Below are 12,154 nucleotides of genomic sequence, written 5' to 3'. Positions count from 1 at the left end.
CTTATTTTGGTTAAATCTGTGGCTTGCTCAAAATCACATAGCCAAGCATGGCTGAGCCTGCTGGGTGTCTTGCAATATCTATCCTCCCCTTCTTTCCTGGAAATGCCATTCCCTTCCCCATACCTTTCAGCTGTGGACATTATTGTCTGGTTGTCTGGAATAAAGGCTATATTTTCTAGTAAGATGTGGTTGCATGACTAAATTCTGGCCAGTGGGATGTAAATAGAAGTGGTGTGAGTAATTCCTGGGAAGTATACTTAAAGGTCAGAGTTTGACATGGGCAGATCCTTCTTCCTTCCTGCAGGCTGGGCTGCAGATTAGATAGCTAGAATTTAAGCAGCCATCCTGGACTATGAGGTGGAAGTTCTTTTTGGAGAATCAGAGAGCAATAAGATAGAATTCTGGGTCTCCATTAATTATAGAATTGTCATACCAGCTCTGGAATGTTAATCGCCAGGCTTTATGTGAAAGAGAAATAAAATTCTATTTTTTCAACAATTGTTATTTCATTTCTCTATCATTTACAGTTGAATTGAATTCTAACTGATACAGAATGTGAACAAACAAGTTGGGCTGAGAACTCAGGTCTCCCGAATCCAAGCTTGGTACTCTTTATTATTATGTTTATCACTTTTACAAAATGTATTTATTTATTTCAGAGATGGGGCCTGACTATGTTGCTCAGGCTGGAGTTCAGTGTCTATTCATGGGCATGATCATAGTGCGCCGCAGCCTCGAACTCCTAGGCTCAGCCTCCTGAGTAGCTGGGACTACAGGAACAAGCCACGGAGCCGGGGTACCTTATTACTTTTTTTTTTTTTTTTTTGAGACGGAGTCTTGCTCTGTCGCCCAGGCTGGAGTGCAGTGGCATGATCTTGGCTGACTGCAAAATCCGCCTCCTGGGTTCACGCCATTCTCCTGCCTCAGCCTCCCGTGTAGCTGGGACTACAGGTGCCCACTACCAGGCCCAGCTAATTTTTGGTATTTTTTTTAGTACAGATGGGTTTTCACCATGTTAGCCAGGATGGTCTCCATCTCCTGACCTCGTGATCCGCCCGCCTCGGCCTCCCAAAGTCCTAGGATTACAGGCATGAGCCACCGCGCCCGGCCTTTGTTTTTCTTTTGAGACAGTCTTGCTCTGTTGCCCAGGCTGGAGTGCAGTGGCGTGATCTCGGCTCACTGCAACTTCTGCCTCCTGGGTTCAAGAGATTCTCTTGCCTCAGCCTCTTGTGTAGCTGGGACCACAGGCGCCTGCCACCACACCCAGCTAAATTTTTTCTCTTTTTAGTAGAGATGGGTTTTCATCATGTTCATGGTCAGGCTGGTCTTGAACTCCTGGCCTCAAGTGATCCACTCGCCTTGCCCGTCCACTGGTTACCTTATTAATTTTAATAATAAAAGCCAAACTGTGCTAAGTGTTTTGTATATAATAGTTGCTTATAATTTTTGAGTCCTTATGTGATAGTCACTGTTAAAATACTTTATAAATGTCACTAACTCATTTAATCCTCATGTCAACTCACTAAAATAGGTCTATTATTATCACCATTTCCATTTTACAGACAGAGAACCTGAGACACACAGAGAAGGAATAATTCACCCAAGGTCATATATTTAGTTAGAGGTAGAGCTGAGATTTAAACCCTGGCAGTCTGGTTCTAGAGCCTGTGCTCTTTGCTCGTATGTTACACTCGTTCTTATGATGGAAGCTTCTCATCACCCTCTATGCCCATTTTACGGGGGAGGAAACTGAAACATACACTTGTCTAATCATTTGCATAAAATCTGCCAGTCAATGCTGAAGCCAGAATTAGAAGCCACATTCCTAACTCCCAGTCCAGTGCTCTCTCCTCAGACCACCCTGCTATCTCTGAGGCCACCTGAGCAAACACATAATCCCCACCTTCTACCTCCCTCTCCAACACACACACACACACACACACACACACACACACACACACACACACACCACCCAGCAGGCACCCAGACATTTTTGTGGCCAGGATGGCTACAACCTCCTTTGAAAAGCAGCCAGCTTTGCGCTCCACCAATAACTTTGTTTTATTTATAGTCTCCTGCTCAGAGCTTTTGAACTGGCTGCCCATTCCAGGGAAGATCTTGATAACAACTCTTCCTTGGAGAAGTTTCATAGGTGAATAAACACCACAGAGCTCCTGCCTGTCTAGCAGAGCTTTGCTCCTGGGGGTGTTTACAAGTCGGTATTGGTGTCTGGGTGCATAAGACTTTAAATTCAAAATGACAGTTTGGACATTTTCACTTTTTTTTTTTTGGTTTTAATTTAAAAAAGTTTACCCTTTGACTTCAACAACCTCAAGGCAGAGGCAAAAGGGAGAAACTATCTTTATTCAGAAGGTGACTCCAACAGAAGTCTTCTACGACTTATCTTCTTGCTTTCTTTGCTCCCAGCCTGGCCAGGAGCTAGGATATAGGACCGGTTACATAGAGGCTATGGGGTGGGGGTAGGGTGGGGAGGCACTCCATGCATTTATAAGAACTGAAAAGGCAGAAGCGATGAATGGCATTTCAGGACAGAAAATTGGAAAAAAAAAAAAAAAAGGAAAAAAACCCTAATATTAAAAGTGTCTTTGGACTTGTGGCCAAAGATACCACCTTAAAGCATGACTATGTCACATGTGTCTGGAATGATTCGGTCTGGACACTAATCTTGGCTTCTTCACTCGTTGCTAGTTATGTGACCTTGGGAATGTGGCTCAGTTTCCTCTTTGTAAATTAGGGAGATGAACACAGGATTATTGTGAGGATTGGCACTAATGATGTACGGAAATACTGTGTCTGATGCAGAAAGGGCACTCACCCGCTCATTAAAGGGTGGCTAACGGTAGCTGTCATTATTGCTTCCTTTATGATCCCTCTGGGCCTAGAGGGGATGAAATTGAGGTGTTCATGGAAGTGAGCCCCGAGGGGGATGAAATTGAGGTGTTCATGGAAGTGAATCCCAAGGCGGAGCAGGAGTAGGTAGCAGGTTGGTGATCTCGGCTTTCAAATCCTTTCATTTGCATTGAGTTAATCTCTATCAGGGACTGCTGTGTTAACACGAGGCTTCGATGTTGGAGTTCCCAAAATGGCTGATAAAGGGAGGCAGAGGTCCTCAAGGGGAGGGCAGAGCTGAGCCACCACGTGGGTACACGAAGCCCCCAGGTGGCTTTTCTGTAGGTATGTGGGGTCTCCTTCAAGCTCTAAGGGGAAAGGAAGAGGAAAGGCCTTCAGATGGGGAAGTGGACGGTGTGATGCAGAAGAGGTTCTGCACGGAACTTACTGGAAGGTGCGGGATGTTAAAGGGAAAACGTGTTTTCATGGAGGCCTGGGCGGGAGATTAGCTCTCTGTTAGAAGGGCTGGGTGGGAGGCCTCCAAGGGGAGGATGGGTGGCGGTTTCATCAGGAGGGCTGGGGGTCTCCATGAGAGGATTAGGGTCTCTTCAGGGCGGCTGTGAGTGGAGGTTTCCAGCGGGGCGCAGTGGGGTGCAGATGTGCAAGGGCCTGCACGGGAACGCCAAAGTCCTCCGGGGCCCGCGCCCGGGGAGACATGCGGATGACCGCGCTCCCGCCCCGCCCCCACCGGCCATGGCCCCGCCCCCGCGAGCGGACTACACTTCCCAGCAGCCCCCGCGGGCAGCGGCGGCGGCAGCGCGGGCGGGAGGGGCGGCGGTGAGAGGCGGAGGGGGCGGCGCGCGCCGGGCACGCGCGCCGGCGACCATGGCGTTCGCCGGGCTGGAGCGAGTACATTAACCCCTGGAGGCGGCGGCGGCGGCGAGGGAGCGAGCCTCGAGCGGGCGGGCCCCAGCCTGAGGGAAGGGAGGAAGGGGCGGGGAGAGCGCCAGAGGGAGGCCGGTCGGCCGCGGGCGGGCGGGCAGCGCAGCGCCGAGCGGGGCCCGCGGGCCCATGAGGAGGCCCGGGGACCATGGGCTCCAGGATCAAGTGAGTGCGGCCGGGCCGGGCGGAGCCGGGCCGGGCGCGGGGCGGCGAGGCCGGGCCAGGGCTGCAGGCCGCGGGCCGCGCGGGGGACTTGTTGCCGAGACCAGAGGGGCGCCCCGCGTGCCGGCGTCACGCGGGGAGGGGGACGGTTGCTATGGCGATTTAGGGAGGCGCGGGGGCGGGGTGCGCGCGGGGTGGCAGGGCGCTGGGGGCCAGGTGTCCCCTCGTCACCTGGGGGCCGGAACAGCTGAGATTACAGGGCGGCCCCCTCCCCGGGTTTACGGAGAGCCCCTGAAAATGGTCCTTCAACTGTGGGGAGGGGGAGTGGGAAAGCCCCGGAAGCACCTCCCCGTGTTTGGGCATGTTTGGGGCGCCCCTGAGAGTTGGCAGGTCCGGAGAGGTTGCAGCCTGGCCGCTTGAGGCCTGCGGCCCCCACAGAAGTCGCGTGAGGTTCTTAGAGGGAGGGGCCACTCATGGACCTAAGGTGTGGATGGCCGGGGAGGAAGGCCTGCCTCTCTCCTATTTCCCCCCTCTTATCTGTGAAAATCTCCACGCAGCAAGGTCCAAAGGCTGTGAAGGAGGATACCTCTGTGTTGTAACCGCGCACCTGCTCTTGATAATCGTGGAAAGGCTTTGTAACTCAATCTGGCGAATTCCCTCACTCATTCATTCACCTGGAGTTCCCGGTGGAGGGTTAGCTTTCCGGGGAAATTGTTGATACATGTAACTGCAGAATCCACTGAAACATTGCTGCTGTCTTTGTAGACTTAGAAGTTGACTTTGGAAAGTGCAACTCCTAAGCGGTCCAATTTGGGTGTGTGGCTTTGGACTCTATCTCCCCTCACAGCCGGGTCCTCTTGTGGCCTCTCCCTTCCTCTGCCCCAGAACTGGAGATGTTTTATCTCTAATTACTAACAAATGTTCACTTTTTCCTCTGTGACTAATAGAATTGTTTAAGGGCATTAAAAAGCAAAGTTGACAGCATAGGCTTTTCGGTAAAACAACTTTCCTAGGACACTTTAAACCCTCTTACAGGAAAGTCTGTGGAATGTGTTTATTTCAGCATTTTGAGAATTGTACTAGGGAAGTTTGAAAGGAGAAGGCCTTAAGGGTGAAATCTAATAATTATTCAAACATTGCATCTCATGTCCAGGTGATGCCCGTGCAGTGTGACCCTTGCCCAGCCTTGCGGTCCCCCGTGTGGTTAGGCTTCTCATTTACAAAATATGTATGAGATGCGCTGCAGCAGCCTTGAGACATCTGCTGAATGAAACTAGAAAAGTTTGCTTATGGTAATGAAAATGGAAGAGTCGCATGAACACTCTGTTAAATCTTTATTTTTGTGGAAATGAGAAAAAAGTTAGAAGCATGCTCCAAACAAGAGCTTGAGAGGCTTGGGGGGTAAAAAGATGTCGTTTGTGAAACATTGGGATTAAAGAGGCACTCAAGTTTAGCTCCTGCTTCCAAGTAAGAGTTGTAAACTTGGATTTCAATAGCACTTAGAAACACTTTCCAGAAGCCAACTTAGAGTTGCAGAGTATGCGTGAGGACACTTACCCTTCTTGTTACAGAAAAGTTCAGAAACTTGCCTGACATGAGGCAGTGAGTGTCAGAACCCGTATTAAAATCCAGCAAGTAAAAGTTCAGATGGCTAGCCATCAAATCTCTCTGTTGCTCTCCAAGGTAGCGGGTTGACAAATACATTTTTCAAATGTGTTTTGTGGAACCCGTCGCTAATTCTGAGCACTTGGGTTAGGGAATTTACTAAGGCATGGAATTGTATTAAGCGTGAAATGAGTATGAAGAATAGCCTTATTGATCTTGAAACTAGACTACTCTGTGATAAAAACTTAGGCTTGGGAAATATGTTAGCTTGTGGTGAAACCGAAAGAGAATATGAAGAGAGAAGTTATGAAAAGTAGTTGTGATTTATAGTGACTGTTGATTATGCAACTTCTGCCTGTAGCTCGGAATGGGGATGGACAGGAAATTACCCACTTAAGTGCTCCTTTAGTTGTTGGAGAAGACAGAGCTTTGGTTACTACTGGCTGGCTTTCCCTCCTGACAGGGCCTTCAAGGTGTTCTTATGGCTGTGGTGAAATCGAAGTGTGCAGGTTCCATTGAATAGGACAGTCTTGGAGGTAGGGGCAAGAGGGGGGGTTCCTTTTGTTTTCTCTTGCTTATCTCTGATGCAGTAAGTCAGTTGACTAGGTGGAATCAGGTCTAGGTTCAAATTCCAGCTCTTTGTAATGCTAATTATGAAACTTTACACAGACTGCCTTTTCAACCTCAGTTTCCCTGAAGGTAAAATGGGGAGGACTCTGTCCAGGTTGTAAGGTTATTATGAGCAATGAACACAGTATCGATGTAAATGCCAGGTCCATGTTAAAAACTCAGTAATTGTTAGGTTTTTTTCTTTTTTTTTCACCTTCTGTATCAAACGACTAAGAACATTACTGTACATTAGAAATGTCAGAGAAAGGTATGTTTAAGGTAATGGAGAAGAAAATTTTAATGACCAAGGAATTAGGCTGTTGACATGCAGAGTAGGGCTTAACATTGTCTCATTATTAAAAAATAAAAGTTGATTAAAAACAATATTGTGTGTAATTGTGAAGCTGGTGTCTGTTGTGTGATCAGTGGTAAAGCACGTGAGTTACTAGGCACAGGTGTTGAGATTTTGTGTTTGATCAGACTTCTCTTTTAAGTTTAAGCCTGGTTGAACACAATCTCTGTCAGGTACCGTGGAAATCCTTAATGTGAACCATTTCATGAAACCCTCACTACTGTCCAGTGGTGGCGATGCTATTTATTAACCACAGTTTTCAAATGAGAGAATGGGAGTTTATAGGCCTAAGATCAGATGCCATCCCCCAGATGCCTGCCTTGATGCCAGTTTCCTGTTGCCACCCCCACCCCCACCCCCTCCTGTTCCAGTCTAGGCCAGGTGCCCTTCCTCCCTGTTTCTGTGGCCCCTTGTGTTTATCGCAGTCACAATACTGAATCTCGTTTCTTGTCTGTCTCCTGTACCATGCTGGACGTAAACTTCTTGAGAGGAAGGACGGTCTTATTTATCTTTGAGTTCCCTGTGTCAGACTCAATGCCTGGCACATGGTTGTTTGAGAAGAGTTCATGGAATGCATTTAAGAAATACATTAGGATCTACATTAAGATTCTAATTAAGACTCTGAGTTGAGTGTTCATCGAGTTAAAAAAAATTAAACCCTTGAGGAAGAAAAGTTTTATATTTTATAAATTTTTTTTTTTTTTTTTTTTTTTTTGAGATGGAGTCTCGCTCTGTTGCTCAGGCTGGAGTGCAGTGGCGCAATCTCGGCTCACCGCAACCTCCGCCTCCTGGGTTTACGCCATTCTCCTGCCTCAGCCTTCCGAGTAGCTGGGACTACAGGTGCCCGCCTCCGCGCCCAGCTAATTTTTTGTATTTTTAGTAGAAACGGGGTTTCACCATGTTAGCCAAGATGGTCTTGATCTCCTGACCTCGTGATCCGCCCGCCTCGGCCTCCCAAAATGCTGGGATTACAGGTGTGAGCCACTGCGCCCGGCCAAATTTTTAAGGCAAATTATATGGTTTAGGCAGGCCTTTTACTAGAGTATTTAGTTTTTTGTTTTTGTTTTTGTTTTTTTTTTTTTTGAGATGGAGTTTTGCTCTTGTTGCCCAGGCTAGAGTGCAATGGCATGATCTTGGCTCATCGCAACCTCCAACCCCCCGGGTTCAAGCGATTCTCCTGCCTCAGCTTCCCCAGTAGTTGGGATTACATGCAGGAGACACCATGCCTGGCTAATTTTCTATATTTGGTAGAGACGGGGTTGCTCCCGTGTTGGTCAGGCTGGTCTTGAACTCCCAACCTCAGGTGACCTGCCCGCCTCGGCCTCCCAAAGTGCTGGGATTACAGATGTGAGCCACCGTGCCCAGCCTCATGTTTATTTTAATAAAGGAACATTGTCTTGCCTCAAATCAACATTTAATGGACAAAAAAAGAGAAGGTCACCAGTATGCAGGTAGCACCCTGGAAACCTAAATGTTAAACCTGTATGTACATTTATCTAGAAGAATAAAAGGAGCAGTGGTAACTGACAATCTTCGACAGGTATGTTTAAATCTTATTTAGTGTTTGAATGATCCCAGTGGACTGGAATGTGGTTAATATGAAGCAATTTAACTGATAATGCAGACACACAGCAGGAAACTATGTGGCAGTTTAATATTGCTTGTGGTGACATCCTAGAAATTGCTTCCAGGCACCAAGTGCAGGAAGTGGGCTGTAAGTAATCGAAGGAAGTTTTCTAAGTGAGTTTGAAGAAATGTGACATTTATGGACTCAGAGAAAAGCATACTCTAAGATTTGGAGGCATAGGAACAGGGCAGGGCAACTAATTTGGCCTTGTGGTGGTGATTATTCTACATTAGCCTGTATACCTGTCTTCTGTCCCTGTCAAACTGTGACCTCTGTGAGGTTAGTGACCAAGAAATTTATCCATTTATTCATCCATTTACCTACCATAGAACTAAGAATATTAAGCACGTATTAAACAATAAATGTTAGCCATTATTATCATAATTAGTGGCAGTACTGTGCCTGGCAGTGTGCTAAGTACTGGGGACACAAAAATGAACAAAGATTTTTCTTTAAGGCTTTCTAAAGTAGTGGACACAAATGTGAAACAAAAACAATCCCTTCCAGACTCCCTCCCCACCAAAAAAAACAAAACAAAGAAACAAAACACCAGTATAATACAGTATAAGTTAATTGCAATGGTGGAGATGCCGCTGGTGACGAATAGGTGAGTAAGTGAAGGAGAGACTGTCTTCTGGGGAGGAGGGAGGGTCAGGAAAGGAAGGCTTCACCAAGGGGATCATGTTTCAGCTGAGAGATGGGTAGGGGTGGTTAGCAGAGGGAGTAGAGGCAGTAATGGTGGTGGTGGTATCAGCAGAGGGAGCAGTACGTATGAGGACGTGGCATATTGAAATAAAAATATTACCATTTATTAGACACTTAAATGCCAGGAATTGTGTTAGACATTGGGAATTACGATGGCGAATAATACAGATTCACTCCTCATGGTGCATACAGTCTTGTGGACCTGACTAAAAAACCAGGGCCGGGCACAGTGGCTCATGCCTGTAATCCCAGCACTTTGGGAGGCCGAGGCGGGCGGATCACGAGGTCAGGAGATCGAGACCACGGTGAAACCCCGTCTCTACTAAAAAATACAAAAAAAAAATTAGCCAGGCGTGGTGGCGGGCGCCTGTAGTCCCAGCTACGCGGAGAGGCTGAGGCAGGAGAATGGCATGAACCTGGGAGGCGGAGCTTGCAGTGAGCCGAGATTGCGCCACTGCACTCCAGCCTGGGTGACAGAGCGAGACTCCGTCTCAAAAATAAATAAATAAATAAAATAAAAAAAAGGTAAATTCACATAAAGCTATATAGATGTTCTATAAAAGAAGCACATGAGATGCCTCAGAGAAAATGATGGGAGCGACTGTCCTATTTTAGATAGAGTGGCGAGGGAAGGCCTCACTGTGGAGATGACATTTGAGCTAAGACTTAAAGGATGAGGAGGTATTAGTCATCTAAAGAGACTAGGCAAGACTTTTTATTCCAGGCAAAGGATAGAGCATACACAAAGGCTTTGAGGCAGGAAAACCCTAGGCATATTTCAGGAATGGACAGAAGGCCAGTGGGTTTGAGTAGTGACTGATGGCAGAGAGGCTTGTGGTGAGGTCAGAGGGAGAGATCCTGGGCAGGGCCTTGTAGGTTGTGGTAATCTGAAAACTGTTTTATAAGATATGAAATTTTATAGTATGTGAATCTTATAAGATTATAACATAAGATTCACATACTATAATATTTACTTTTTTTTTTTTTTTTTTTGAGACAGTTTCACTCTGTCGCCCAGGCTGGAGTGCAGTAGTACCATCTTGGCTCACTGCAACCTCTGCCTCCTGGGTTCAGGTGATTTTCATGCCTCAGCCTCCCAAGTAGCTGGGACTGCAGGTGCCTGCCACCATGCCTGACTAGTTTTTGTATTTTTAGTTTCACCACGTTGACCAGGCCAGTCTCAAACTCCTGATGATCCGTCTGCCTTGGCCTCCCAAAGTGCTGGAGTTACAGACATGAGCCACTGTGCCCAGCCCTAAAATTTACTTTCTTAAGTGGTTTTAAGTATATTCACAGGGTGATTGATTACCACTAATTCCAAAACTTTTTCATCACCCCAGAAAGAAACCCCATGCATGTTAGACACTCCTCATTCCCCCAAACCCTTCAGTCCTAGGCAATCACTAATCTACTTGCTATAGATTTGCCTATTATGGGCATTTCATATATTAATAAATAGAATCATATATAACCCTTCCTGCGTGGCTTCTTTCACTTAATGATTTCAAGATTTATCCATGTTGGAGCATGTATGAGTGTTTCTTTTTACTGCTGAATACTATTCCATTGTATGGACATACCACATTTTACTCATCCGTTTGTCAGTTGTAAGGTATTTGGGTTGTTTCCCCTTTTCATCATTATGAGTGATGTTGCTATGAACATTTTGTGTGGACATACGTTTTTATTTCTCTCGGGTATATACTTAGGAGTGGGATTGCTGGATCGTATGATAACTCTGTAACATTTTGAGAAACTGTTAAAATTGTTTTCTAAAGCAGCTGTACCACTTTGTGTAAAGTGCTATTTTATTGTGGTTTTGATTTGGCCCAAATGAGTTACATAGAAAAGATCAGAGTAGACGGAGATAGGTTTCTAGGAAGAGGTTGGAGCTTGAACTGAAAGAAAGGGGAGATTTGGAGAATGGAGGGGGATTACCAAAGGAAGACAAGTGGAAGTTATATGACTTGAAAATGAGGATAAACCGATCTCGTTTCAAGAATAGAGGAGCAGTCTTGGCTTATGATAGTTCTGCTCCAGTTTGTTTTGACTGTTCTTTAAAGAATCCCCTTGCCAAAATACACAAGAAGGTTGCTTTTTCTTGAGGCCTGTTGTATAGCACAACTAATGTATCTCTCTGCTTTGTGATGAGACCAAGAATTGGAATGTGACGTCCTTTCCAGGCCTTCTTCCTCTAATGCCTATTCCCCTCTTGCCTTTCTCTGCCACAGTGCTGTCCTCCCAGTCCCCAAAGGAGAATGTAGAAAGACTTGGAGTGGTGGAATAAAAGTCTCTTTGAAGACCAAGCTCTCCATCATTAATGCTCAGAGTCAGCCACTTGAATTTTCATGACTTTTCTGGAAAACATGTTGGTGCTACTCCATCACTCTTCTCTTAGCCATTGTAGTCAACTTAGAGGGGATTGTACAGCAGATAGAAAGGTTGAAACAGAAGGTAAGACCTGGAGTATTGCTCTAGGAAAGTATGTTTGCATTCAGTTATTAAATCTGTGTAAGTTCCTGGCTGGAGTTCCGGTTGCAGTTGCAAAGGTCCAGCCTTTTTCCTGGCCCTAGGGAGAACTAATCTCTGGGTTTGTAACATCCTTTTTGCTTAAAAGGGCTTTGTGGGGACATGGAAAGATAAACAAGGAAGAAAAATAAACAAAATGAAGTTGTTTTGTTCTTTACTTTTATTGGAATCCGTACCCATTCTTTCCGAGTATTCAGGACTTGAAAAGGAGCCAAATAAAGTAAGAAAAGATATGTTAAAATACATATATGTTCCTATAGAAAAGAGAGGTGACATTCCAAAAGTTCATTTGTAAGTTGGTTATGACATTTAGAATGTGTTTCCCTCTTCGAGATACTGTTATGTACAAATCAGTAACTGTTGAGGGCAAGGGCATTCCAGATATAGGGAACTGTGTATGCAAAAGTCATGGGGAGATAAAAGGTAAAGCTGAAATACAGGATATAAGGATAAAGATTACAGGAGAGGAAGTTGATGAAGTAGGCATGTGCCAGTAGGATATGATGCCATTGAAGGGTTGAACTGGGGATGTAATATGATCAGATTTGGGTTTTTAGGTAGATTACCCTGGCAGCAGCAGTTTAGAGCAGTGATATCTCTGGCTTTTACAAGATGACGCATTGGAACGTGAGAATATGTTAGAAATTGTATTTATTTTTATATCAACCTTAAAAGTTTGTTTTTGTATTTTTTAATGTATGTGTTAGTATAGTAAGGCATTATTATAATTTATGGATATTTATCAGATGTATGCGAACTTTTTTACTGATAGG

The 12,154-nt window shown here is 45.6% G+C and overlaps 1 protein-coding gene across 5 annotated transcripts in view; it reads left to right on the top strand.

The window, feature by feature from the left end:
• The first annotated feature begins 3,707 nt into the window (after positions 1-3,707).
• The window catches only part of DENND1A (DENN domain containing 1A), a 544,738-nt gene continuing 536,291 nt past the window's right edge, over positions 3,708-12,154 (top strand). For 3 of the 5 annotated variants that reach the window (XM_012509181.2, XM_030817793.1, XM_030817795.1), the window contains exon 1: positions 3,866-3,957. In XM_012509181.2, coding sequence (XP_012364635.1) covers positions 3,941-3,957 — 17 coding nt within the window. In that variant the 5' untranslated portion in view covers positions 3,866-3,940. Of the gene's footprint in view, positions 3,958-12,154 lie in introns of all 5 variants that reach the window. The other 2 variants (XM_030817797.1, XM_003264111.3) reach the window with 2 other exon arrangements.

Source organism: Nomascus leucogenys, chromosome 8, assembly GCF_006542625.1.
Source record: "Nomascus leucogenys isolate Asia chromosome 8, Asia_NLE_v1, whole genome shotgun sequence".
Classification (NCBI taxonomy): domain Eukaryota; kingdom Metazoa; phylum Chordata; class Mammalia; order Primates; family Hylobatidae; genus Nomascus; species Nomascus leucogenys.
This window is presented reverse-complemented; position numbering and strand designations above follow the sequence as displayed.